The 26529-nt window shown below is 31.3% G+C and overlaps 1 protein-coding gene and 1 long non-coding RNA gene across 3 annotated transcripts; one reads left to right on the top strand and one right to left on the bottom strand.

Moving 5' to 3' along the window:
- Positions 1–21336, top strand: LOC109105124 (geranylgeranyl pyrophosphate synthase). Its single transcript, XM_042769538.1, is given in 5 exon segments — positions 1–321; positions 3746–3843; positions 19196–19321; positions 19323–19391; positions 19394–21336. Coding segments are annotated over 3 exon segments (795 nt in total). The 5' UTR covers positions 1–321; positions 3746–3843; positions 19196–19216; the 3' UTR covers positions 20015–21336.
- On the bottom strand, positions 4727–26529 carry LOC122147294. 2 transcript variants are annotated; one of them, XR_006161565.1, is made up of 4 exons: positions 26302–26529; positions 22304–22503; positions 14389–14584; positions 4727–4783 (listed from the first exon to the last, which is right to left on the bottom strand). It is a non-coding gene; the product is annotated as an uncharacterized LOC122147294 (long non-coding RNA). The 2 variants fall into 2 exon arrangements; XR_006161566.1 differs by lacking the exon at positions 4727–4783 and adding an exon at positions 12283–12321.

Below are 26529 nucleotides of genomic sequence, written 5' to 3' on the forward strand. Positions count from 1 at the left end.
TATTTAAGCGCCAGCAGCACGGACGAGTGAGCTTCCTGTCAAACCCAGACCTGACAGATCGACTCAAGGCTCTCTGGCGCGTCTTAAAAATCTATTTGACATTCATTTAACGGGATATTACAGTACTACGGATGATAATTCGCCGTTTCGATCGCGTATTAAATGAGCTGTGACTCGAAGTGGATTTAAATTGTCGTCTTTGGCTAACTGGCTAATGCTAGCGAGCTGGAATGGGAAACGCTGGGAAAAAATGAAAGCGGAAGAGTGACGTGTTGGATTACGAAAGCGGAAGTGCTGGAGTGCGGATTGTTGATCTGGAAGGTGGGTGGGGCAGCATTTTACTGTAACTTTACTGTCTGTTTTTTCTTAATACTAACATTATTATAATTAAATGTAAGCTTATAACAATAGTAACAATAAACATAATAGACATGATTGTAATTTATAATAATAATAATAATAAATGTAACAAAGACATTGTAATTATCTTGTTATAAATGTACATTTACAATAACAGTAGTAATACGTTTTTAATTTATATTATTAAATGATATTAATTTTAAATATTATATTTAATTATATTATTATTATTATTATTATTATAAATGTACAATAATAATAATAATAATTTTATTCAGTAAAAGTTATGTTAAAATTGTTATAGTTACCTGATATTGTAATTTGTTTTGTTAAAAATGTAAAAAAATAAAATATACAAATAAACAAAATAAAAATACACATATACAAACTAAAAAAAAAGAAAAAAAAAAGAAACCATTATCATTACAATTTGTTATTATTATTATTGTTATTGTTATCATTATAAGTGCACATTTAATGTTATTGTAGTTTATTAAATGTTTATTATAATAATTACACATTTGTGATTATTTAATTTTGCTAGGTGAAAAAAAATCAGTACAATTACATCATAAAAGCAAGTTTGATTATGAAGATCATCTTTTTTTATTTTTATTTTTTATTTTTATTTAGCACATAACACGTGATACACCTTTCCTTGGTAAAGAAGTGTCAGTGTGTATTTACTAATAATCCAGCATGAGGAAAATCCCATCTGAAAGCCATATGGAGATGCGTTTCTAGGTTTAAAACCGGTTTTGGGAAAGACTTCTGCTGTTCTAGACCAGAGACATGATCCTAGCATCATCCCCTTTCATCCTAGATCTCCAGTCCTTCACTGTGTTGAGAGTGAAAGCATCAAAGAAGCTGCTCGCCAGTGTTTTGTATTAGCTTCGTCTCTTTTCAACTTCAGGGATTAGGGAGTCAAGACTACATTTGTGTTCTCTGTATTTAAATGCCATCTTTGAGTTTATCATAACAGAACTGTGACACATTTTTGGGGTTTTATATAATTTGAATTTAGCGGTTGGCCCCAAATCACCCATACAAAAAAAAAAAAAAAAATAACACACACACATTTTTGGGCCCCAAATCACCAAAAAAAAAACAATCTATGCTTCTTTCACATAACAAAATAAAAAAAAAATAAAAAAAAAAAAATACAAATAAACAGGGTTTTTTTTTCAGTGTTGGTACGTTGGTTTAATTTTTCCTGAAAATTCAATCTTTTTTTCTGAATTGTGGAAAAAAGTCAGAATTGCGAGATTTAAAATAAGAATTGCGATAAAGGAAGTATGCGATTTCGGACGCGGCGCAAGTGTATCTGATTTTGTCCCGCAGTAGTACAACTCCCCTCCAAGTTACACCACTACACTTTACACTAGGGGTCGACCCATATGTGTTTTTCAGAGCCGATACTGATTATGCCAGATCAAGTAGACCGATAACCGATATATGTCTGGTGTAAAAATTAATAACAAAATTAAGAATAACAAGGGCTCTGACAAAAACAATCTTTAAATGCTTTGAAATTATTTTATCGGCAAATTGGTTTTGAAAATGACCGATACCGATAACCATAAAATGCTTAATATCTGCGGCGATAATCCGTCGAGCCCAACCTACAACGAAACAGCCGATTAGGGAATCGCCTAAAACATCACTTTCATCGCTTTTAAAGCTTCACTATCGCCACCTAATGATAGTTGCATAGCAGCTCACCAGACACCCCAAGTCCTCCTGTGTATTTGCCTCAGTTTCTAAAGTATTTTAATTATAAAACTCTATAGTAAATTAATTTTATGTAAGGAGTAGGGTTAGGTTTGGGGGTAGGTTTTTAGCTATGATTGCCATAGGTGTGTATCAATTTGATGATATTATTTTATGTTTAACTACTAGCTGTTATTTCACACTTTGTAAATTTCATCATTTGAAAGTGATACAAATAGCCTTGCAAACATTTCGTATATAAAACACAAGATAATTGACTTAAAAGGATTGTTTTAGTCAATAACATAACATCCATGCTTGTTTCTCAGCAGGAGGCGTAACTTGTAGTAGTAAGTTAGAGGGGGGTGAAAGGCCTGGAAGAGGCCGTGTCTGTTTGAGTGATGGGACGCGACTGAAGAATCATGTCACTGTTGTGTCCATGAAATTGTTTACGAGTCAAGCTCTGCAAATTGTTCCTAGTGATGCTTAAGCTTGCATCTACTGTTTAACTGTCACTCATATTACTCACTGAATGAAACGACTCCGTTAAATTTACTCTGAAGTTAGTAATCGCAATACTAGATCTGATGTTCTGCTCAGTTTGGTGAATTTTAGAGGTTGTAAGTAGTAATATAATCCAACTAATGCAAGTGCTGGTTTTGGATGTGCTTTAGTCATGCAGTGATTAAATAAGAATGACAATTAAACACCTGATGCTTTAAATAGCAACATTTTATCTGGTCACCATGTAGGGTGAGGATTATTCATTCAAAACAATGAGTCATTAATAAAGCAATAAGTCACTTGATTTGTATTGCTTTTATATAATGGCAGCACCAGCAATAAAACACACCAATATTCAATTAATAGTTAGATTTTAGTTATAATAATCAGAATAAACAAATAATTTCATGCATTTAAGCTTTAATGTTTTTTTTTTATACTTAAATAAATAAATTTTAAACAAAAACATTTCTATTGAAAAATATATCAGAAAAATACAAAAGATTTCTATTTCAAATAAATGCGGTTCTTTTGGATTTTCCATTCAAAGGATCCTGAAAAATCAAATGTGTCTCAGTTTTCACAAACATATAACCGTTTTCAGCATTGATAATAATCAGAAATGTTTCTTGAGCAGCAAATCATCATATTAGAATGATTTCTGAAGATCATGTGACACTGAAGACTGGAGTAATGATGCTGAAAATACAGCTGCGCATCACAGAAATAAAATACATTTGAACATGTATTCATAAAGAAAACAGCTGTTTAAAATTGTAATAATATTTGAGAATTTTTACTGTATTTTTGATCAAATAAATGCATCCCTGGTGAGCATCAGAAGAGAATTTAAAAAAATCTTACTGACCCCAGTAGTGTATTTAAAAATAGATTTTACATTTTGTAGACACTTGTACATTTCATGAATTCCTTTCAAGAGTTATTTAAATTGAGATCTACTAAAAATAGGTTTGTTCTGGAACAAATGGTAATGTTAGCAGTTTACCAGGAAGTAAAGCAAATCAAATTAATGACAACTTGACCAGAAATAATTGGCTGTTAGGAGCCACTGTGGCACGAATGCGTCGACCGTTTAGATACAAGAGAAAATACTGAGCGGTCACCTTCTGTGGAGGCTGTGTTTTTACTCTCGCTCTCGTTTCTCTCTCAGCAGGTTTCTTTGTAGAAACGGAGGGATGGACGGAGACGAAAGAGCAACTTCTGAAAGGATTCTTCTGGAACCGTACAAGTACTTGTTACAGCTGCCAGGTGAGAGCATCTGTAGCGCATTACACATTTATTTTTGGCTGCATGTACAGGAATAAATCACACAAAATACAAATTCATTTACTCACCATCATGTCATTCAGAAGCTGTGACTTTCTTCTGGTGAACACGAGGACAAGCTGACTTCGGCACGGACATAGACTGAATCTTAGGTTGTTGTTTGATAGTTTGAGACACAATTCAAACCGTTTTAAATATGCAAAATGAAGAATAAGATTATCAGTGAGTGATGGCTTCAGTTTTAGTTTTATATGAATGTTTGTTATGCTTTATTCAGAGAGAATACTATAGCTGTGGTCACCATTGTATGAAAGATCTATGTAAATATTCTTCAAATATTGCTTCTTTTACTGTTTTGTGTAGAGAGTAGACATTCATATGGGTTTGGAACAACTATAATTACATTTTTGAGTGAACGTTTGCTTTAATGTTGCTTGCATATCTTGCATATTAATAGTCTGGCTTGGTCTTGTCTAAAATGTAGGTTAAATGATATTTAAGGGATGGCATCGCTTTAGGAAAATCGCTTTATGGAGATGAAGGGGTTTTCAGTGGGATTTTATAATGAAATGAGTCTTGATCACTGAACTACGGTAATTTATTATAGAATTATGCAGCAGTGACGTTTGCTGAAATAGTGAAATACTTCCACATTTTGCATGACTTTATTTTGACCCGCACCATGCTGGAATAATTTAAAGGGATAGTTCACTCAAAAATGAAAATTAGCCCATGATTTACTCACCCTCAAGGCATCCTAGATGTAGATGACTTTCTTCTTTCAGACAAATCCAATCGGAGTTGTTTAAAAAAAAAAAATTAATGGGTGTTATTTTTTTAATAGTCCAAAAGAAGTCCAATAAAGTGCGTCCATCCATCATAAAAAGTGCCTCACACGGCTCCGGGGGTGAATAAAAGCCTCCTGTAATGTATATACATATGTACCAAAATGGTAAATATTATATAAATAACTTTCTTAATGTTAGTAAATTATAAATAAATATTATATTTTATTACACAATTAATTGTATTTTTCATTTAGTAGTAGTAGTAATTAACATGGAATCTCAGATGTGTACCATATTTATGCACCATGATCCAATGTTGTATCTTATACACATTTGTAAATTATAAACATTTTATTAAATGATGCGTTTTATTTTTCAATCGTTTAATAATAATTAACTTGAAAGCTCAAATGTTTGACCTTCTGTGTTTACCATATTTATGTGCCGTGATCCAATAGTGTGAATTATAAATGTTATATAAATTTGTAAATGATACATAAATATTATATTCTATTAAATAATGCATTTTATTTTTCATTTATTAGTAATAAATAACATGGAGTGACCTTCTGGGTTCACCGCATTTTATGTGTGATTACCAAACATGATGGAAAATTAAATCTGTCTGAACATTCTTTTTGAGTAAACGGTCCATGATACATTGTTGCATTTTTGCATTGTGGATCTATATAGTGACAGGATATATTGTTACAGCCCTATAAACAGTGATTTATATGTCACTGCTTGACATTTTGTGTCAGAAGCATCATGGTGCTACAAGTCACAGGAGCTCAGCAGCAGTCATGCAGGAAGTCTGCAGTCAGCACAATGCACAATAAATTACAATATATCATGTGTCTATTATTAGCTGCTACTGCTATCGCTTCATGAAGCATTTTATAAGCTGACGGGAATTAGTGAAAGGACAAATATTAGATTCTGTAAGTGTCACGTTTGGTGTTTAAGGTTTTGTTCCTCGTGGCTTATGTGCTTTTAGACATTTGAGTCGCTTGCATATTTAGAAGTAGCCCACTATCTAGTGATACGTCACTATGATGTCTTTTTGTGAGTTCATGTTATGTCATTTTTCAGTAAATTATAATGTCGTCCTTTACGGTCCACAGTTATTTTAGTATCATTGATAAACTACTATTGTTCAATATTTTGAATTTGAGTTTATTTTTATATTTTCCGTTTTCACTTTAATTTTAGCTAGTGATTTAAAATGGGTGAATGTTTTAAAAATGAATTTAATTATATTATTATTATTATTATTATTATTATTAAACGTTTAGTCTTCTCTCTTTTTTTAAAATTATAATACTTCAAAATAGATCAAATAAAATGTTTAAGTTTTTTTTCATATTCTCAATTTACATTTATATCAAGTAATGAAAATGTTTTTATGGTTTTATTTAACTTTAAATGTTTTAATAAATACTCCTTAAGATACTGCAGATTTTATTTTTATGTTTTCACTTTAATTTTAGTTTGTTGTTTGTCTTTTTTTCAGTGTATAACTAGTTTATTCATTTATTTATTAATTTAATTTATTTAGTCAGTTATTTAGTACTTCAAAATAGCTGAAATAAAATGCCTAGGTTTTTTTTTTCATATTTTATTTAATGTTTTTAATGTTAGTAATTTATTTACTTAGTTTACCACAATAACCCTGTTTAATAATAATTCCTTTTTTTTTTTTACATTTTCACTTCAATTTTGAATTCGTTTTATTTCTGTTAAATCTCCATATAATTTATTCTTTTTAATTTATTAGATTTCGTTTTAGAAACTAACTGAAAAGGTCTTATTATTATTTTTCATATTTTATTTTAAATAATGTTTTTCAAGATTTATTTGTATGGTTTTCGATTTAGTTTTATTTAACTATAATGAATGTTTTAATGAAAACTGCACACCCCCCCCCCCCATATTTTTACTATTTTTATTTCAGTTAACGTTTATTTCAAGTAACAGATTTGTTTTAATGATTTTAGTTAACTAACTGTTTGAATGTTTTAATTAAAACGTCTGAGATAAGATACTGCATATTTTTTTGTATTTTCTGTTTTCATTTTATTTTCAATTCGAGTTTTAGTAATTGTTTTTTGTAATTTTTATGTCTATATAGTTAAATTTTTATAGTTTTTTGTAATAGTGCTAATTTATTTTTAATAGTGTTATTAGTTAAATTTTTTATTTATTTAGTGGTTTATGTAATTAATATTAAATTTTTTATGTAGTAATAAGCCGTCTTGTTTTAATGAAACTTAGCTAAAATATATTTCCTAAGTTACCTTTTTTTTATTTATTTATTATTATTGGTAATTTTTATAATATTAATGTTTTTTGACTGGGAAAGGCTAAATAATTTTATGTAGCGATAATAACCTGGTCATCTCTCCCCCACTGTTTTGACATTCCGAAAACTTAAGATCCCACTTCAGCAAAGATGTGTGTTTATTTTTTTTATTATATTTTTACCTTAATTTTACCTCATTTTAGTAATTCTTAATTAAAAAAAAAATAATAAAATTTTTAATTTCAAAATAAAAATTATTAATAACTTAATCAAAAAAAAAACTAAATAAATAAATAATTCACAATAAAAACTTTTAATTACGTAAGGCTCAAATAATTTATAATTAAACACAACTCTATCTCTTCCCTCCGTTTTTAAACTAAAACAAATCCAAACGTCCGTGTTTGAGCTGCAGCTAATTTAGATTTCTGGTCATCTCTCGTGCTTTTCTCTGTTTTGACAGGAAAACAAGTCCCAAAGTGGGAAAAATGTCTTTTTTTTTCCAGCTTGAAATCTACAGTCACAAAGCGTTCAACCACTGGCATGGAGCATACGTCCCACTGAGGGCTCCTCCTACATGAGACTTCAGTAAGTTGTACTGTATACAATAAGCTTTTTGATGTTTAATTCATGTTCACTATGCATATAGTAGTTAGAGAAAGATTAATAAATGGTTCACTTGCCCTCTGAGGCGCTAAAGCGACCGTTTTTAAGGAGCGCCAAAACTGTATTGTTTGAATTTCGTTATGAATTCGGAATATTTTTAAAGCTGGTGTTTTTATTAAAAAGTTAGAGCTTTTTTGCGATTACTGTACGGCAACTTCAGTTTTCTTTGATCTTGTTTAGAAGAAGCTGTTAGTATCGAGAATTGTTAAATTATCTCTATTTGTTCAAGTTGAAAATAGCCGTGTGATTATTTTTCTTCCGTCTCCGCTCTTCGCTGAATCAGACTGTGTGCGTCAGCACTGAAAAAAGATGAGGACTGTCTGAAAACTAAAACTTTAATGCCATTCGTCCCAGTTTAATAAGCGTGAACATAACAAAAGATTTGTCGCAAAACATTAAAAAAAAGCTTAATTCACATTTTTAAGTTATAACAGCTGCATTTAGCAGATGCTTTTATCACATCGAGCATTCTGGCTGAAATCATCTCTTGAATTCAGTTTTTGAGAAGATCCAAAGCAAAAACTTTATGGCTGACAGACAGGTTATGGGCCGATCTCGGCTATTTTTGTAACACGCGGGCAGGTCACACTTCGTGTACTTTGTTTTATTAACCTTCGGCCCGAGTTCGTTTTATCACAGACGGGGCGCTGCTAAATGAAGCAAATCAGCCTGAGAAAACTTTTTATAGGTTAAATTGAGGTCGCTTTCGGCGGTAGTAGCCACTGGCGACCTCAGCAAAAACGTCACTCGCAAATTATATTTACTTAAATGCGACTGTTTTATCGCAGTTTGGAGCCCTTTTTAAAAAAGTTGTAATTACAAATATTTTATTTTTAAATATTTTTTATATTTATTTTATTTATTAATGTTATTACTTTTATATATTTTATATTTTTATTTTATTCTTTTATCTGATTTTGTTGTATTTAAACAGGCTTCTATAGATCTGTGCATGTTATTGACTGGTTTAGTTTAGATAGTGACTGTTCCTCGTGGTATCTTCTCTCTGCCATCTGAGGTTTCTGTTAGATTTACCATAATGTGCTTTGATTAAAGGGCAAAGTTTAAACAGACATAAAGCTGCAGATCTGTCACTTCTATTGTGCTCAAGAACTCACGACTTCAATCGGCTGCTTTATGAAAGTGTTTAACAACCCACTGTCTCAGTCGGCTAATTAAGAGAACAGATGTTCTCACGCAACATGCTCCTAATGTTAAATATGATTCATCAGATCATTTTCTGAATCGCTGCTGTACCTTTAAGCTTTTCTATGTTAATGCCCTGTTCGGATGTTGATGTGTGAATGTGATTGGTTACGGTGGTTGTGATGTCATAACCTCGATTTGCACGGCATGAGCATTGATTTCGAGTCATTTCATCAGTTTGCATGCTTACTTTTAAATGTCTGTCGATTGAGAGAGTTGCTTTGCGTGATGCATGGTGATGTAGTTACATCATCAGTCCACCCTTGGCAGGTTTTGGCTTTTTTTAGTATAGTTACGGTCTGTACAGAAGGCCCACGGTCATTCCTACACCCGGTTTGCACTCCAGTGACCTGTGCCGCTCTCACAGCCTAAAACTCCCATGCAAACCTTTTTTTGTGCAAACCGGCTATTTTCTGTTTTGTCTTGTTGTTTTTCTGCACTGGCATTGCAGGGACTGAAAATGATAAATGCAAGTAGATTTTAGCTCTCATCCATCACATTTTTTACTGTATTATAGTTTAAAATATTGTAATATGATTTTATGTGTGTGTGTATATGTATGTATGTGTATATATATATATTTTTTATATATATATATATATATAGTATATATATATATATATATATATATATATTATATATATAATATATATATATATATATGTATGTATGTATATATATATATATATATTTATAATTTTTTTTTTTTTTTTTTCTTTCAATTAATCTCAATTCATTTTTCTCAGTTTTATTAATATTATTGGTGTTATATAATCTTAATTATATAATTTTATAATAATAACAATAACAGCAATTTATTTTAATAAATTAATAATTTTATTATTTATATTATTTATAAAATGTATTATTAATAATTATTGCTGTGTAGAAATTAATACCGTATATATATATATACACATTTACATTTATATATTTGTGCATGTATAATTGTATATTTTTCTATTATATGACGATAATTACGATTAATACGGTGTTAAAAAAAATTTTTTTAAAAATTTTTAAAATAATATCACATTAAAATCACATAAAATAATCAAAAAAAAAACAATACAAAAAACAAAAAATAATAATTAAAATTATCATTATTATTATTATTATTGCAAAAAAAGAGTAAATCATAAAAGGAGTCTGTATGCCTCGGTTGCTTAAATCATGAAGTATGTTATCTTTGTGTGAGGAACAGATGGAAATTAAGTCTTTGAATGATGATCTTTTGCCACAGCTCTCAAATCTCACCCACACTTGTGTTCATTTAAAAAAATAGCCTTAATATGTCTTGCACCTGTTTGTGTCAGGTTTGATGCCATTTTCTCTGTCTGACCCAGCTGGACCATTAGTACAGAGGTATTATTGTGCTCCAGCTCAAGTATTTATATTTTTGTTAAATTGGACACTTTCTTTGCAAATGTTTTCAAGGTTTTTAATCGATCTGAAACCTTTGTAATATTGAGCCCTACTTTGGTTCTGACTCATGAATCATGATGCAGCAAGTTTAATAATGTATAATAATGCATCTTAAATGTGGGTCTGTTTCTCACACAAAGCTATTGTTTGCACGTACAGCACACAAGACAAGTGAATACGAGTCTGTATTGATTTGCTTGAGTTGTACAGCAGTTGTTTTTAAACAAATGTGATTGAATTACTTTTTAAATAGGTTAGATGACCAGATATGAGATCTGAATATCATCTAATGGCTGTTTTTGATCTTCACACACATGCAGCCTGTTAGCAGTGAGAATGTTTGGTGGGTTAAGTGTTTATGAAAAGGCAAAATCTCTTTAAAGCCCTTCATATAGTTATCTGTACTGCTGACTAGGAATCCCATTAACACAGCAGGACACTTTGCAGTGATTATTAGATGTTGTCAATGCCATATTGTTAGCGCAGGATTGAGTTGTGTTGGCGCAGAGGATACTTAATCAATAGAAAATCATTTGAGAACCACTGAAAAAAGTAAGGGCTGGACAATATGACCTAAAATCAAAAATCTCGATTGATTTAACATTTTACCTTGATTACGATTAATGAACGATTATTTTTTGTTTGTTTATTTTTGCCCACATAGTTCACTGACAAGGTTTGTACTATAAACATGCTCAACTATTAAAGGTGGGATATTAGTTTTTTTTTCTAATTATAGAGTGCATTTCTTATCTTTGTGATTTTTTTTTTTTTTTTTTTTTTTTTTTTAATTGAAGGAGAAACAAACTCTTTATGGTCATTTATTGAATATTTCAAACAATTGAAATCAAAGCAAACATTGCTTGAAATGAAAACGTCTTATGAAAAAAAACAAAGTTTCAGTTTTAATGTAAAATTCAAGTTTCCTAAAAAAAAAAAAAAAAAAATTAAAACAATTAATTAAAATGAATGATTTTAAATATTGCCATGTCAAAAGTAAAAAATAACCAGCCTCTTGTCATGCAAACAAAATGCATTTTAAATATTTTCATGTGAAAATTAGAAATCTCATTATTTTAAATAATGCAAAAAAGTGCTGCAGTGCTGCAAAAGACAAGCACGACGGTCATACGTGTCCATTAGTGGCTGTTCGACCGCTATCTTTTTATCCTGAATATTTGAGTAAAGCTCTTCAGACGGGGGAAAGTGCCAGTAACACTGTTTCACGAGGCTTGTCTTCTCCGTTTCCATGTTTATTTGATCTTGTGAATAGAAACTTGGATGTGTGTAATGCGGTCAGAGGCATAGTAGCTCTGCTTGAATTGTTATTATTCTTGTTTTATATCCGGTCCGTTTTACAGGGCTTTCATTTTTAATCATTCCAGCAAGCTTCACGTTCATAATGCAGGATTTTTTTATGCCTGTTGTGTTTGCAGTAACGCAGGCGGGAATCTTTTTCAAGACGTCCTTCAGAAGTCATTTGACGTGTTTCTAACGAAGCCGAGGATCATTCGTTTGTCTTCATTTTTGATTTGGAAGTAGTAATAAATATCTGGTCAAAAGTCAAGTCTGAAGCATTTAGCCTCAAATTGTCACTCATATCTGATACTTTTGAGTAATGATTAAATGATAAATATGCTTTAATGTGCCGTTTACTGGTTAAGTAATTAAGGGACGCATCTTGTCTTGGAAGTCACTAATAGGGCTTTTTTCTGCTTTTTGTGGTCAGATTGCTTGAACAATATGTGCACAGCTTTTTCATAGAGCAGCAGATCATTAATGTCTGTGGATGTTAAAGGGATAGTTCACCCAAAAATGAAAATGACCTCAAGCCATCCTAGTTGTGTATGACTTTCTTCTTTCAGACGAATCCAATCAGAGTTAAATGAAAATATGCCCTGGCTCTTCCAAGCTTTATAATGGAAGTGAATGGGTGTTGAGATTCAATAATATATAATACTGAAAATAAATTGTCAAAATTGTGCAGCACAGCAAATCCGCAATTTAATTTTTATCAGATTTTTATTTTTTTTTCCTCCCTCCAAATTGTTGTCAGTAATAAAAGATGTGACCCTGGAGCACAAAAGCAGTCTTAAGTCTCTGGGGTATATTTGTAGCAATAGCCAAAAATACATTGTATGGGTCAAAATTACAGATTTTTCTTTTATGCCAAAAATCATTAGAATATTAAGTAAAGATCATGTTCCATGAAGATATTTAGTAAATTTTCTACCATAAATATATCAAAACTTTTTGATTAGTAATATGCATTGCTAAGAACTTCATTTGAACAAATTTAAAGATGATTTTCTCAATATTTAGATTTTTTTTTTTTGCTCCCTCAGATTCCAGATTTTCAAATAGTTGCATCTCGAACAAATAATGTCCTCATAACAAACCATACATCAATGGAGAGATTATTTATTCAATAAAAAAATAATTCACAAAACAACAATTTAAACAATACCATTGTAACGACTTTGTTTGGTTAAACACTTTTAGGATTTACCATCCTAAAGATTTATTTAAACTTTTAAAGGAACATGAGCTGAAGACTGTTCTCATAATCAATCCTCCGAGTCTTTTCAGTTATATAATAACCAGATGATTTTCTGTTAAAGCAGTGATGATCAGTGGTCCTTCTGATCTGAACTTAGGGATATTTCTGTATGCTCTCAGTACACTGTAAAAAAATGGGACAAGCTATTTACTTTAAAAACAAAAATGAAGGTAACAATTTTTTTGAGTAGTTTTTCAGGCTTGATTTTTATTTTTTTTTTTTAATGGAATCTACCTGAATAAATCATGTGAAATCGCCTAAATTAATTAATCTATGACACAGTGAATTTAATATAATTAGTGAAATGTGCTCATTTATTTTAAGTCTGTGATTGAGTAATTTTGAGTTTATTTTATACATTTAAAAGACTGTATACAGCCAAACAGCTCAAGTAGGAAAATACTTGAGAAATACTAGAAAGTCCTGCACTAGTACTAGCAGAGCTACTGCTCTCTGAACGAGGCTTAGAGCCTTAGAGGAGTATTTTACATAACCATAAGCTCTACTCTTCTGCACAATGGTAACGATTGCAATGTGTAACAGAAACTCTTTCAAATGTCAAACATAATTAAACATTAAACATTAACTCTTTCTCCGCCATTGATGAGTTTTTACAGCTTTTTGTGTTTTCGCTGTTATACACTCGGGGGCGCTATTACACATCTTCTGAACAACTACAAAACCTCCTGAATTAAAACACATGTGAACAGGACAGAAAAACTAGTGAATCTTTTATGTAAAAGATGCATATTTAAATAATAATGCGCATCATCAGCACAGAGACAGCATATATAATGAAACTACATAAGTATGTTGATCCAGGAAGTGGTATATTTCTGTGCAAGCTTTGGAGGTGTTGATGGAAGCGATTTATGCTTTGATAATCATACTGAATATTGTCCAGATGTAGTTTTTGATAAAAATATGATTTTCTCACCTTTTTGCTCAAAATTATAAATTTTTATGAAACCTACCTATATTCAAGTGTTGAAAAAAATAAATAAAAGAATGCTTTAAGATAGAATTTAAAAAATTGTTTAAAAGTAGAGGTTTTGATCTTTATTTTGGTGTATTGCATATTCAAATATTCATACAGCGAAATATACTGTATGCCATCAAATTTGAGTGAAAATCATCAAAATCGCTGGCAGTGGCTGGCAACTTTCTCTTCACTCAAAAATGCTGGCGGGGAAAGAGTTAATAGATGCTTCTCTTCACTCAAAAACTTAAAATAGCATTTATTTTTAAAAAAGTTTACTCTCCATATCCAGCCATATGCAAAGCATGCTAGGAACTAATGATCACCTCTAAAATAAAACTGCAAAATTGAGCTTATTCTCTTAAAATAAATTTGTAGCCGCCTTTCCTTAATTAATATTATTATTTTTTAAATTTAATCAGATCCTCAATTCAAGTCCCAAAACTAAAGTTTCCTTTAAAAATAAAAAATTAAAACACATCTCTTGGTTTTATTAGTAAAAAGTCCTCTATATTTTCTATACAACACTGAATCACAATTTCTTTAATGAAATCTACACATTATTTTTAATCATCACCTTAATTTATTTAATGAAACTTACAAGAGCCATGAGTGTATGTGCACGCAGGGCTGCTTGATAGTCGAGTATTTCTCCCGGCGTGGTTTATCTGTCTGTGATCTGTTCTTGAGCCGTCAGCATGACCGCACATGCACTGAGCACATCATCACACGGCACGGACGCCTGCCAACAGATCGCTCCTCATCCACCGTTCACTTCAGCTCGCGTTCCACTGAATCTAAAAATATAAAGAGCGTGTTTGATATCAGCTCAGGAATCGGAAGAGCATTGAATAGTGTCGGTTTCCTCACAAGTGTTGATTTCCTGACCGTTCCCCACTGCCCCAGTTTCTCTTGTGTTTGTGTGTGTTTAGACTAGAGGGGTCAAAGTGGCAGGAATCCTGTTTTCCTGAGATGTTTTGGGAATGCTGGTGAATCGTAAGAGCTTGTGAGTTCAGTCAGAGAACAGAATGGAACCTTACAAAAAATGGGTGACCTCTTACAAAACAAGTTGTTGTTGTTGTTTTTTTTTAACCCAAAAAAGAAATAACGACTCGTTTTGCATAAAATAATTACTTGTTTATAAATTACTTAGGAATTTATTTTTGTATTTTTAATTTATTTGTTTATTTTATTTGACTATTTATATTTAAATATTTATATAAAATCATTGCATATGAGTCAGCATAAATTGGGACATCCTGAAACATCACAAATATTGACATAATAAATAATTACATTTATAAAATTTAAGTCAGCATAAATTGGGACATTGTGAAATGTTACATTTATTCAGTTAAAACGTATAAACATTGTTAAAATATATCATTTATATTCGCTTTATTATATTTAAGTGCATATAAAAATCATGGCACAGTTTAACTATTTGCTTCCATTTAAATAATTTAATGTATTCTTTCATTGTTTATACTGAAACACTTTGATGATGGATACTTTATTCTTTATTCATTTATTTTGCTTGCACACTACCAAAAAAAAAAAATCTTGTTCTTAATCAGTGTATTTGTCTTTATTTCATTACAAATATCTAAGCGTTCATCTGGAGAACAGTCCAGACATCTGAAAGCGAGCAACACTGTTGATGTCATCGCAGGATGATGTAATGTTTCTTGAAGGCAGACAGTTATGATCTTACTGTTTGTAAACTGCTTCTCAAGACTGAAGAATCAGTGCTCGTTCGTACAGATCTCACACTGATGAACAGAATCTCACTGTTTGCAGGATTGCGTGTGATTACAGGGTCTCTACAGGGGCAGAATCTCACTGTTTGCAGGATAAATAACGCCGGCTGGACTCCCAGCACACTATAACAGCTACAGTTTACCCTGAATGTCTTTAACTTCGGTGTGAGAGCATCTGATCCTCTTTTGTTGAGGTCAAACTTAGCAGTTCTTCAGTCTCTGAAATCTTCTTTCACTACACACACCATGTTTGAAGCGGATGCCAGCGCTGACGCCCCCTGCTGGTCGCTTCTTAGTTTTATAAATAATTCTTAAAAAAATAAACAATTAATGTATATAAAATAATTGTATTACAAAGTTTTAACATGAGGAAGAGAGTGAAACTGTTCATTGTGAAACACATTACATTTGAAACTATGAACATTGTGAAAATATGGCGTGTTAAAATTTCCATCAGTAATGTGTAATAAACATATGATTACACAGTTTTTTAACTATACAGGGTGGCTGTATCATAATATTCTATATTATATATATAATATAAATATATTAATATTATAAGGTTATATATATATACATATATATATATATATATATTAGATATACTTTTTTTTTTTTTATGAATAAAGTAGACATATATAAAGTACTAAAAATAACAAAAAATTATTTAACTTGACGTAATGAAATAAACTAAAATAAAAATGAATAAAGTAGACATATATAAAGTACCTTAAATAACAAAAAATTACTAAAATTCTTACTAAAATTAAAACAATGATATTAAAAACTGATTAAATATTAAATTCTCAATTATATTAAAATAAACTTAATTTGATGCATATTTGTCAGTTATACATAAATTAAATTTAACGATTTGCATCAATTTGCTTTCAATAAATGCATTTTGAAAATGATTCAAATCAGCATAAAACTAACAATCAATATAAAAAAATACAAATACACAATAAAAAAAAACTGGATTTATTCAGATATTGACAGTGAAAGTCCGTGACATGTGGCAATGGGTAACCCATATTTAATTGGTTCTGCATTAACCCATCCACGTGCAGGACCACTTGAAAAAACTGGAAAACCGTGAACACACACCCGCAGCATGGGCAGGCTATATATTGGATTCGGCTGTCATAATAAAATTATAATAATTAATCAACATTAAGGTTATTAGTTTGTTAAAATGCTTTTTTTTAGCATTATTGGGCTGTCATATTAAGATTTTATTACTGTTGCATTAAAATAACTTAAATTGGCATACACTTATTAGTATTAATGTAGTGTTTTAATTACAGTTGTTATATTTGAAATTATTATTATAAAATGAATTGCATTAGAAGAACTTTTAAATTGGACAACATATGATACAATTTTATTTTTCATTGAATAAAAATCTAATTCTAATAATTATATAGTATTTTAGTTATTAAAATTAATATTATAAATTATTATAAAATTAATTGCATTAAAATAACTTTTCAATTGGCCTGCATTGAGTTTGTTTGATGTTATGAAATAATATTTTATTATTTTAATTGATTGATTAAAATGTAATTCTAATGGTATTAATGTACTATTAGCATTCATTTATATTGGTCTACATTTATTATGTTTTTGATTTAATAAATAATATATAATAATTGTCAATTAATTTACCGTTTTAGTGGTACAATATAAATTACATTCATTCATTATTTTCAGTCTCTTATTTTCTCAGTATTACTAAAACAACTATAATCTACAAAAAAAAATCAAATAATAATCAAATATACTATTTGTGTGACAAACCTGAAAGTTTCTGTAGTTTTAGTCCAGCACCTTTTATCTACAATAATCAAGCTATTAATAATCAAAGATGCAGTTATGCACGTGCACCTTTGAAAAACTAGATGCATGATGCGTCTGCACAGAGCTTTACTAAATACTCAGATGTTCGTCTGCATTTCAGACACACCCTGATGGTAAACACTATCTAATGCACTGTGAGAAGCTGCTGCCCTCTGCAGGTCATCACATCCATTACAGTGCGTCTCTCTGCCTCTGTTTACATTACATCCAGTTAATATCTGTGAGTTTTTACATGACCTCGTACATCTCACACACTACAGCAGAAAGTTATTAATACACAAAGTAAATAAATAAATAAGGCACACTTGCTCCAGAATAGGCTTCACTGCATCCACATCCCTGATGTTCTGAGCAGAGTGCTTATTTTAGTTTTAACTGAACTTTAATATAATCTGTGCTACTGAGACGTTGATATCAGTCTTTCCATAATTGCAGACCTGTGCACGTGTATATTAAGGCTGTTTAATATTATTTATATATATATATATATATAGATATATTATATATATATATATATCGAATATATTATATATCTATATATATATTAGATACACACTATCCATATACAATACATAAGCCATATATATATAATATATATATATATATATATTAAGATATAGATTATATATATATATATATATATATGTATATGTATGTGTATATGTGTGTATATATATCATAATATATATATATATCATATACATATATATATATTATATACACACACACCACACATAATACATTGTATATGTATATATGTATGTATATATATATATATATGTATGTATGTATGTATGTATATTATATATATTATCTGTATATGCTGATATATATATTATACTATATATATATATATATATAATTATGTATATGTGTGTATATATATTATATATATATATATATATATATAATATATATTATATATATAATCTATATATATATATATAAGCAGTAGTGACAATCATAGTGTGTGTGTGTGTGTAATTCTAATAGTATTAATGTAATTGTAATTATTAAAATATAAATTTTAAGTGACGTAAATGAAGTTATAAATTAGCAGTAGTGACAATCATATTCAATATTTGAAATAAATGTTATTTAAATAGTATTGATGTAATTATCACAATATCCATTTTATTATAAAATATAAATTTAAGTGAGCACGAGTGACAATTACAACAGTATAATAATATAATTGTAATATTTTAATTGATTAAATGCAATTTGAATGGTATTAAATGTATAATAATAAAATTAAAACACAAAATACAATTGCACTATATATAGATATATATAGATATATATATACGGCCAAAATAAAAGCTTGTACATTTGCGCTTTTTTTTTTTTCTTTTTTCTTTTCTTTTTTTCAAGCAGTGGACTGGTCATATTAAGATTTGATTGTACGGATTTGATTTTATATATCACTTTACGTCTGTGATTTTAAATTGGTCTATATTTATTAAGACTATGTAATATTCTAAAATGATTTTAATTTAACTTCAGGTAACATCAGGCAGTTCAGATTTGATTTTATATATCACTTTACGTCTGTGTACTGTATTTATGCAGATAAAGTTTGACATGCATGATTTTATATAATTCTGTCTGTTCACAATACAAGTGCGATGCATTATATTATCAAAAAAATTGCAGTGCAATATATTATTGTCCAGCTTGAATCTGCTAAATGCATGTGTGCTTGTGTGATTTTGGACTCTGTAAAGCACCTTTAGACTGAATATCGGGGATCTGGTTTTCATAATGCTCTTCTGTTTGAATCCTCAGGTGATTATCGAGGAGACGGAGATGCTGCACAACGCCAGTCTGCTGATCGATGACATTGAAGACAGCTCCAAGCTGCGGCGCGGTTTCCCGGTGGCCCACAGCATCTACGGCGTGCCGTCGGTCATCAAACTCCGCCAACTACGTCTACTTCCTGGGCCTGGAGAAGGTGCTGACGCTAGAGCACCCCGAGGCCGTGCACGTCTCTTCACCCGTCAGCTGCTGGAGCTGCACCGCGGCCAGGGCCTGGACATCCACTGGAGGGACACCTACACCTGCCCCAGCGAGGACGAGTACCGCTGCATGGTGCTGCAGAAAACCGGCGGCCTCTTCGGCCTCGCCGTGGGCCTCATGCAGCTCTTCTCCCACTGGAAACCAGATCTGAAGCCGCTTTTTTGGACGCCCTGGGGCTCTTCTTCCCAGATCCGGGACGACTACGCCAACCTGAACTCGACGGAGCACAGCGAGAACAAGAGCTTCTGCGAGGATCTGACGGAGGGCAAGTTCTCCTTCCCCACAATCCACCCCATCTCGTCCCGAGACCAAGAACACGCACATAACATAACACCCCACCGCACCGAAAACAAAAATATCAAACCAAACTCCACTGACTATACTAACAAGATAAGCTCGTTCTCTTACACTTACACTCGTCAGACGCTGCTGGACCTGGAGGCCGAAGCCTATCGCTTGATCGCTGACCTCGGAGGGAATCCAGAACTGGAGGCTCTGCTGCAGCATCTGAGTCGCCTGTATAAAGAGCCCGGGGGCGGAGCTTCGGCCGGCCAATCGAAAGAGCTCAGGGGCGGAGCTTCACTGTGATTAAACTGTACTGTTACTTTGACTCCACTGCAAAGTGCCTTCAGTCCAAAGTCTGTTTTGTCTCGTTCATATTTCTGACACATCAAGTGTAACAGGAACTTTACTGGCCTCTTAGTCACAAATATTCAGTGTACTATAATTGGCATCTTATGGTGGACAGATGCTGCTCGTTTCATTTCATAAATGACAAACTTAAACAAACTGGCAGAGAAAAACACTGTTTAAATGTCTTATTTCACCAGAAAATCAAAAACATTATTTTGCTTTAAAAAAAAAAAATTTGTTGTTTTTTTTTGGTATTGTGACTATTTTCATGACCGATATTTGTAATACTACTACTACTAATAATAATAATAATTATAATTATAATCATTATTATTAAAACTGTCAGATGAAGCAACGTTTAATGTAATTTCACCACAAAATAAAAGCAAATACATTATTTTGCTTTAAGAAAATTATTATTTTGTATTGACTATTTTCATGACAGTTATTTGTAATACTAATATTACTACTTAAAATAATTATAATTATTAAAACTGTCAGATGAAAATTAAAGTTTTGTCATTTCAGCACAAAATCCAAACAAATACATTTTGCTTTAATGAAATGTTTTTTTTTTTATTGTACAATTATTTTCATATTAATAAGCGATTAATTTAAATGACATTATTATTATTAAGAAGCGTCTTTTGTACTGCCTTTAATAGAATTTAAATCAGCATCTAATATAGGTTACTGTAAAAGAGTGAAAATCTAATGATAATCACCACTGAGGCAGAATATTCTTAATTGGCATGATGTTCTCACAAGAAATAGATGTTGTTATTATTAATTTATAATTAATAATAATAATCTAATTTTTAATATTTTATTATATATATATATAATATATTATTGTTTTTTTTGTTTTTTTGCTTATGATTTTGGGGTGAATTCGACTTGGATTTTTTTTTTTTTTTTTTTCATTAAAATGTTATTAAATGAGAGCAGATTGCCTTCCCCATGTGATGAAGCGTGTGCTGATCAGCTGCAGTGACCGGGACGAGCTGTGCACGCTTTAACACTCCTCAAGTTCATGTCCTTCTCTATTTTAGCAGCTTTTGTTGTTTGTGACTGATATTTATGATGGGCAGAATCACAGACGGATCCATCACTTGATGCTCAGATAACTCTGAAATAGTGCATTCAGATGAGATCTTACGTGTTTGATGTATGACAGGTCACTGGGTTTTACCTTTGAACAAATATACTCTTATGTGCGTTTATCAGACTCGTCGTTGTTTTTTTATAACTGTTCTATGAATAAACACTTTCATACACTACAGTCTCCTGTGAGTGTGTTTTGTGCTGTTGTTATTCTCATGAACAGAAAATGGATATCTATTGCATGCATGAATGGATTTACTTCTGACAGTAGTTTTGCATTTACTGCTCCGATATGTATTGTGAGTGAAAAGTTGCTATTCTTGATACAGTAAATACAGTAATGTTTACTAATTTTGCATTTTCTGGTCTGATCTTTTTTTTTTCTTATGAAATGGCAGAATAGAATCAACCACATAGTGGTGCAAGAGACACAAAAGCAACAGCTAGAATGACTAGAACAGAGCGGAGCTGCAAATAGAGTTATTTCATGCTGCAAATAGAGTCAGGTTTTATTCATCTCATTACAGTTTTGCTTGTTTGTTCTTGGTCCTTTGCTGTGCTATTTCTGCAAGTTATATAAATGCCTTTTATTATTATTATTATTTTTTTTAAGCTATAATAAAAAAAATGTATATGATGGAAAAACAAAATCATACTTTTAAATCTGAAACTAAAACTGCCAGTAGGTGGCGCTAAGTCTTAATGAGCGAGTCATTTGAGTCATTCACTTGATCGATTCGTTCAAACACGCGATTCATTCAGTAATGAATCACCGCTGTTTACACTTTGTTTGTTTGGAACTACTTTCGATGACAAAATAGAGCAAAAACGTAAAATCTTGTGTCAAAAAATGTAATTAACTTAATATTAATCAGTTGTGATATTCACTTTATACAACATTTCGATTAAGATTTGCAATCCGTGTTGATATTCATACTCTTGCTTGTGTTTTATTGCTACACTGAAAAATACCACTTAAAAATGAAACAAACAAAATAAGTTATATTGACATTCAGCCTATTAAATAAACGGTGCTCCCTCACAAAATCGTGTGTGTCATGTTGGAGAGTTTCTACTAATGATGAGAGTGTTGATGATTATAGTGTTATTTAGGATTGGAGGTGTAATAGTGTTACTCACTGATTGTGAAGCGTGCAGTGATCCAGCATCAGCCTCTTCTCCTCTCCATCACACTCCTCAGCCCTCATGCTGAACACACACTGAAGCTGGTACATGTTTGAGGACTGCTGTGAAGATCCTCCTCGCTGCAGCTGCACATCTTCAGCTTCTGATTGGTGTGCTCATAAAGTCTCCAGCTCCTGAGCTTTCCACAAGATTGTCTTTTACAGAGCAGACAAAACGATAAAATTGCCCAAATGTGATCCCAAGTACAGACCCTGACCTCTACTGCAAATTAAAATCGTATGATTGTTTGATTTAAATGTTAACCTCATTAGAAATACACTCAGAAACTGCTGATCAGCCTCCTGCACACTACATACTCCAACCTTCAAATGACTTCAGAATTAAAACTCTATAAGGCTTCAAATGTGTAAGGAGTCTTTGTCAAGCAGATATAATAGGCCTTGAACTCCTAGATCTTCATTTTAGATTTAATATACACTGCCGTTCAAAAGTTTGGGATCAGTAAGATTTTTATTACTTTTTAAAGAAGTATCTTCTGCTCACCGAGGCTGCATTTATTTGATCAGAAATACAGAAAAAAACGTAAAATTGTTAGATGTTATTAAAATAACTGTTTTCTATGTGAATATATTGTAAAGTGTAATTTATTTCTGTGATACACAGCTGTATTTTCAGCATCATTACTCCAGTCTTCAGTGTCACATGATCTTCAGAAACCATTCTAATATAATGATTTATTATCAATGTTGGAAACAGTTTTGCTGCTTCTTTTTTTTTTTTTTTTTGGAACCTGTGATACTTTCTTTAAGATTCTTTGATCAATAAGTTAATTTAAAATGTTAATTAAATTTTATGTAAAATATAAATCTTCATTACCACCTTTTATCAATTTAACACATCCTTGCTGAATAAAAGTATTCATTTCTTTCAAAAATAGAAATAAAAAAATAAAAAATCTTCTGACCAAACCTTTTGAACGGTGGTGTATATTGTTACAAAAGATTCCTGTTTTTAATAAATGCTGTTCTTTTTATTTTAATTATTTTTTATCCTGAAAAAAGTATCATAGGGTTCCAAAAATATATATATATATATAAGTGGAGCAGCAAACTATTTCCAATATTGATAATAAATCAGTATATTAGAATGATTTCTGAAGATCATGTGACTCTGAAGACTGGAGTAATGATGCTGAAAATACAGCTGCGTATCACAGAAATAAATTACATTTTACTATATATTCACATAGAGAACAGTGATAATTTAACTGATCCAACTCTAAAATAATATCTCCAAATTTTATAGTTTTTTCTGTATTTCTGATCAAATAAATGCAGCCTTGACGAGCAGAAGAGACTTCTTTAAAAAACATGAAGATTCTTACTGATCCCACACTTTTGAACGGCAGTGTACTTTCAATGCATTTATAAATGTTGGAATTTAAAAACATGCCTGGATTGGTTTGGAATGAATTATGGGATTATATAATGTTGACTCCAGATGATCTGCATTAAGAGAAACTAGAGGCCCGTGTTGTCAAAAACTGTTTCTGGACGAGCTCTTCACGCTCTTCTCTCCATCCATTCACTAAAAGCACTGAGAATGATTTCACTCGGGTTATTTCCAGGTCCTTTCTTCAGCTGACATCATGAAAGAGACACCAGCAGCTGACCATCATGACTCATTTCAGTTTTGTTGACACCATGTGGAGAGAAACGATGAGAAATACCAGCGTGAACTGTGAGCTCGCTGCTGATATTTCCATGTTTGAGGTAAATCTGGATGCAGTGACGCATTAAAGATGAAACAAACCATATTACAGCATTTGATTTGGGCTCTGTAACCTCGTATCACCTCCTGCCAACATCCAAGAATCTTACAAAAATCCACAAATTGTTATTTAAAACACTTTTATTTATATATATATATATATTGTTTTTCATGCAATGGTCAATTTTGGGCATATATATATATATTATTATATACATATAGGCTATATATAATATATAATATATTATATATCTATATATATATTATATATATTATATACATATATATATATATACATATACATATATACTATACATATACATAATATATTATATACATATGTATATATGTATATATATATATATATGTATATATATATGTTTACCCTCATTTTCAGTGTCACTACAGACCAAAAATAAATAAACAAATAAACATTGTTTGTTCATGCAATGGTCAATTTTGGGCTATTGTGCTTTCGGACGAGTGGAAAGAAAACATCCAAAATACACCTTTAAGTGTTTCTGTTATTGCACGTTATCTGTTTGTGTCTGTAGATTTAAAACTTTTCCAAAATAAGCTGCTTACATCAGCAGCTACATTACATATACCAAACATTACCGTTTTATTCCTATCTATATTCTGAAGGATTTTAGAGGGGTTTGTACATATATCACTCACTTGATTTTATGTATCTCATTCATTAATAAAAAAACAAATCAATTGCAATACATAACATAGAAATTCTTTCATATATCAAAAAAAAAACCTTTCCAGTGATACTTGCACGTATTATTCCTATCTACAGTATATTCTGAATCGCTTTACAGAGCGGTTTGTTCATATATCACTCGCCTGATTTTATATCAAGTTTTATTCCTAATAAAAAAAAGTGTTTTTCTGCCTGTTTACAGTATTTTTACATTTATAGAACGATAAAAAAAGTGAACTCCAAAATTGCAAAACTTTAACTCTAAAAATCCAATAAGAATTTCAAACCTATTTTTTTCCGATGCTCAGATTTTTGTGCTAGAAGTGTATGCAAATGAGTGCATACTTAATTAGATAATGCATTATTTGCATATTTAAACAATCAACATCTTTTAGTGACTACCTTACTCACCTGTAGTGTCAGAAGAGGTTGCTATATGTCAGCACACAGACACATTTGCTTCCTGTTGTAATGTTTTATTGTTCATAAATGAATGTTTCAGTGCAACAGTTTTGGCTTCCAGCTAAGTTAAAAGCAGTGAAAAGGATTTGCGTGCTTTGCAATTTCAAGATCTCGCAGTAAAAGAGAACGCGAAGCGGCTGCGAAGTGACAAAGACACGCAACAAAAGGAAGAACAGGTGACGCTGTTTTATTATACGACCAATAACAGAGCAGGCTTAAGGCAAGTGATCACTCACAGCGATCCATCATTTGTCAGTGTTGAGTCCGGGCGCAGCCGCAGGGATCGCCACACTTCCTCTTCCTGTCCCAGAGCGAGCGCAGTTCCTGCGGCGAGTGCTGCGGTGACGACAGCATGTCCTCCAATGCATGCAGTCAACAATATAGTTCTATATGCACTGGGCATTATGTATTATATATATATATATATATATATATATATATATTATATATATATTATATAAGTATTCATTGTTCTATAAGAATTGAGTAATGCTTTATATATTATGGATCACTATAAATTATACTAAATGATATATATATATATATATATATATATATATAGATTCATGTGCAGACTATTAATACTGAATAATATATATATATATATATATATATATATATATATAGATAGATATATATATAGATTCATGTGCAGACTATTAATACTGAATGCATATGGAACTTTAATATATATAAAAAGTAACGTGCTCTATATAAAATGAGCATTAGTTTCTATATGCATTAATTTTCCTATAATAATGTATCATTAATGTCCTATGAGCGAACATTATTAATGTTATTTTTAAGCATTGATCATAATGCATTTATTTTTATGCATTGTACATGCATTCAGCGTTAAAATTCTATACACAACACACACAATAAAAATACACAATAAAAAAAATCTATACACAAAAATACACTATACACACACAACATCTGTAAAATATAGATCACACCCAAAAAACACCCTATATTCAGCACAAGCTGTCACGCCTGAAGATAACAGACTAACACAGAAGAACAGAGAGTAGCAGAAGTTGAGCGGTACCTGCGGAGCCGAAGCCCGACAGGAGCGCAGTTCTGTCCGTCCAGCCGAGCCAGTGGAGCAGCACCGCGACCACACATGGAACCAGCGCCGCCGCTGCGCTTCTCATGGACGGACGGCTGGATCCAGACACCGACGCTTAACGGGCTGCGCACACGACCGAATGCACTGGCGACCTAACGCGCATCGCGGAGCTGTGATGTGTGTCAAGCATAGACAGTAAAAGTCTAG

This window comes from Cyprinus carpio, chromosome A13 (assembly GCF_018340385.1).
Source record: "Cyprinus carpio isolate SPL01 chromosome A13, ASM1834038v1, whole genome shotgun sequence".
Lineage (NCBI taxonomy): Eukaryota > Metazoa > Chordata > Actinopteri > Cypriniformes > Cyprinidae > Cyprinus > Cyprinus carpio.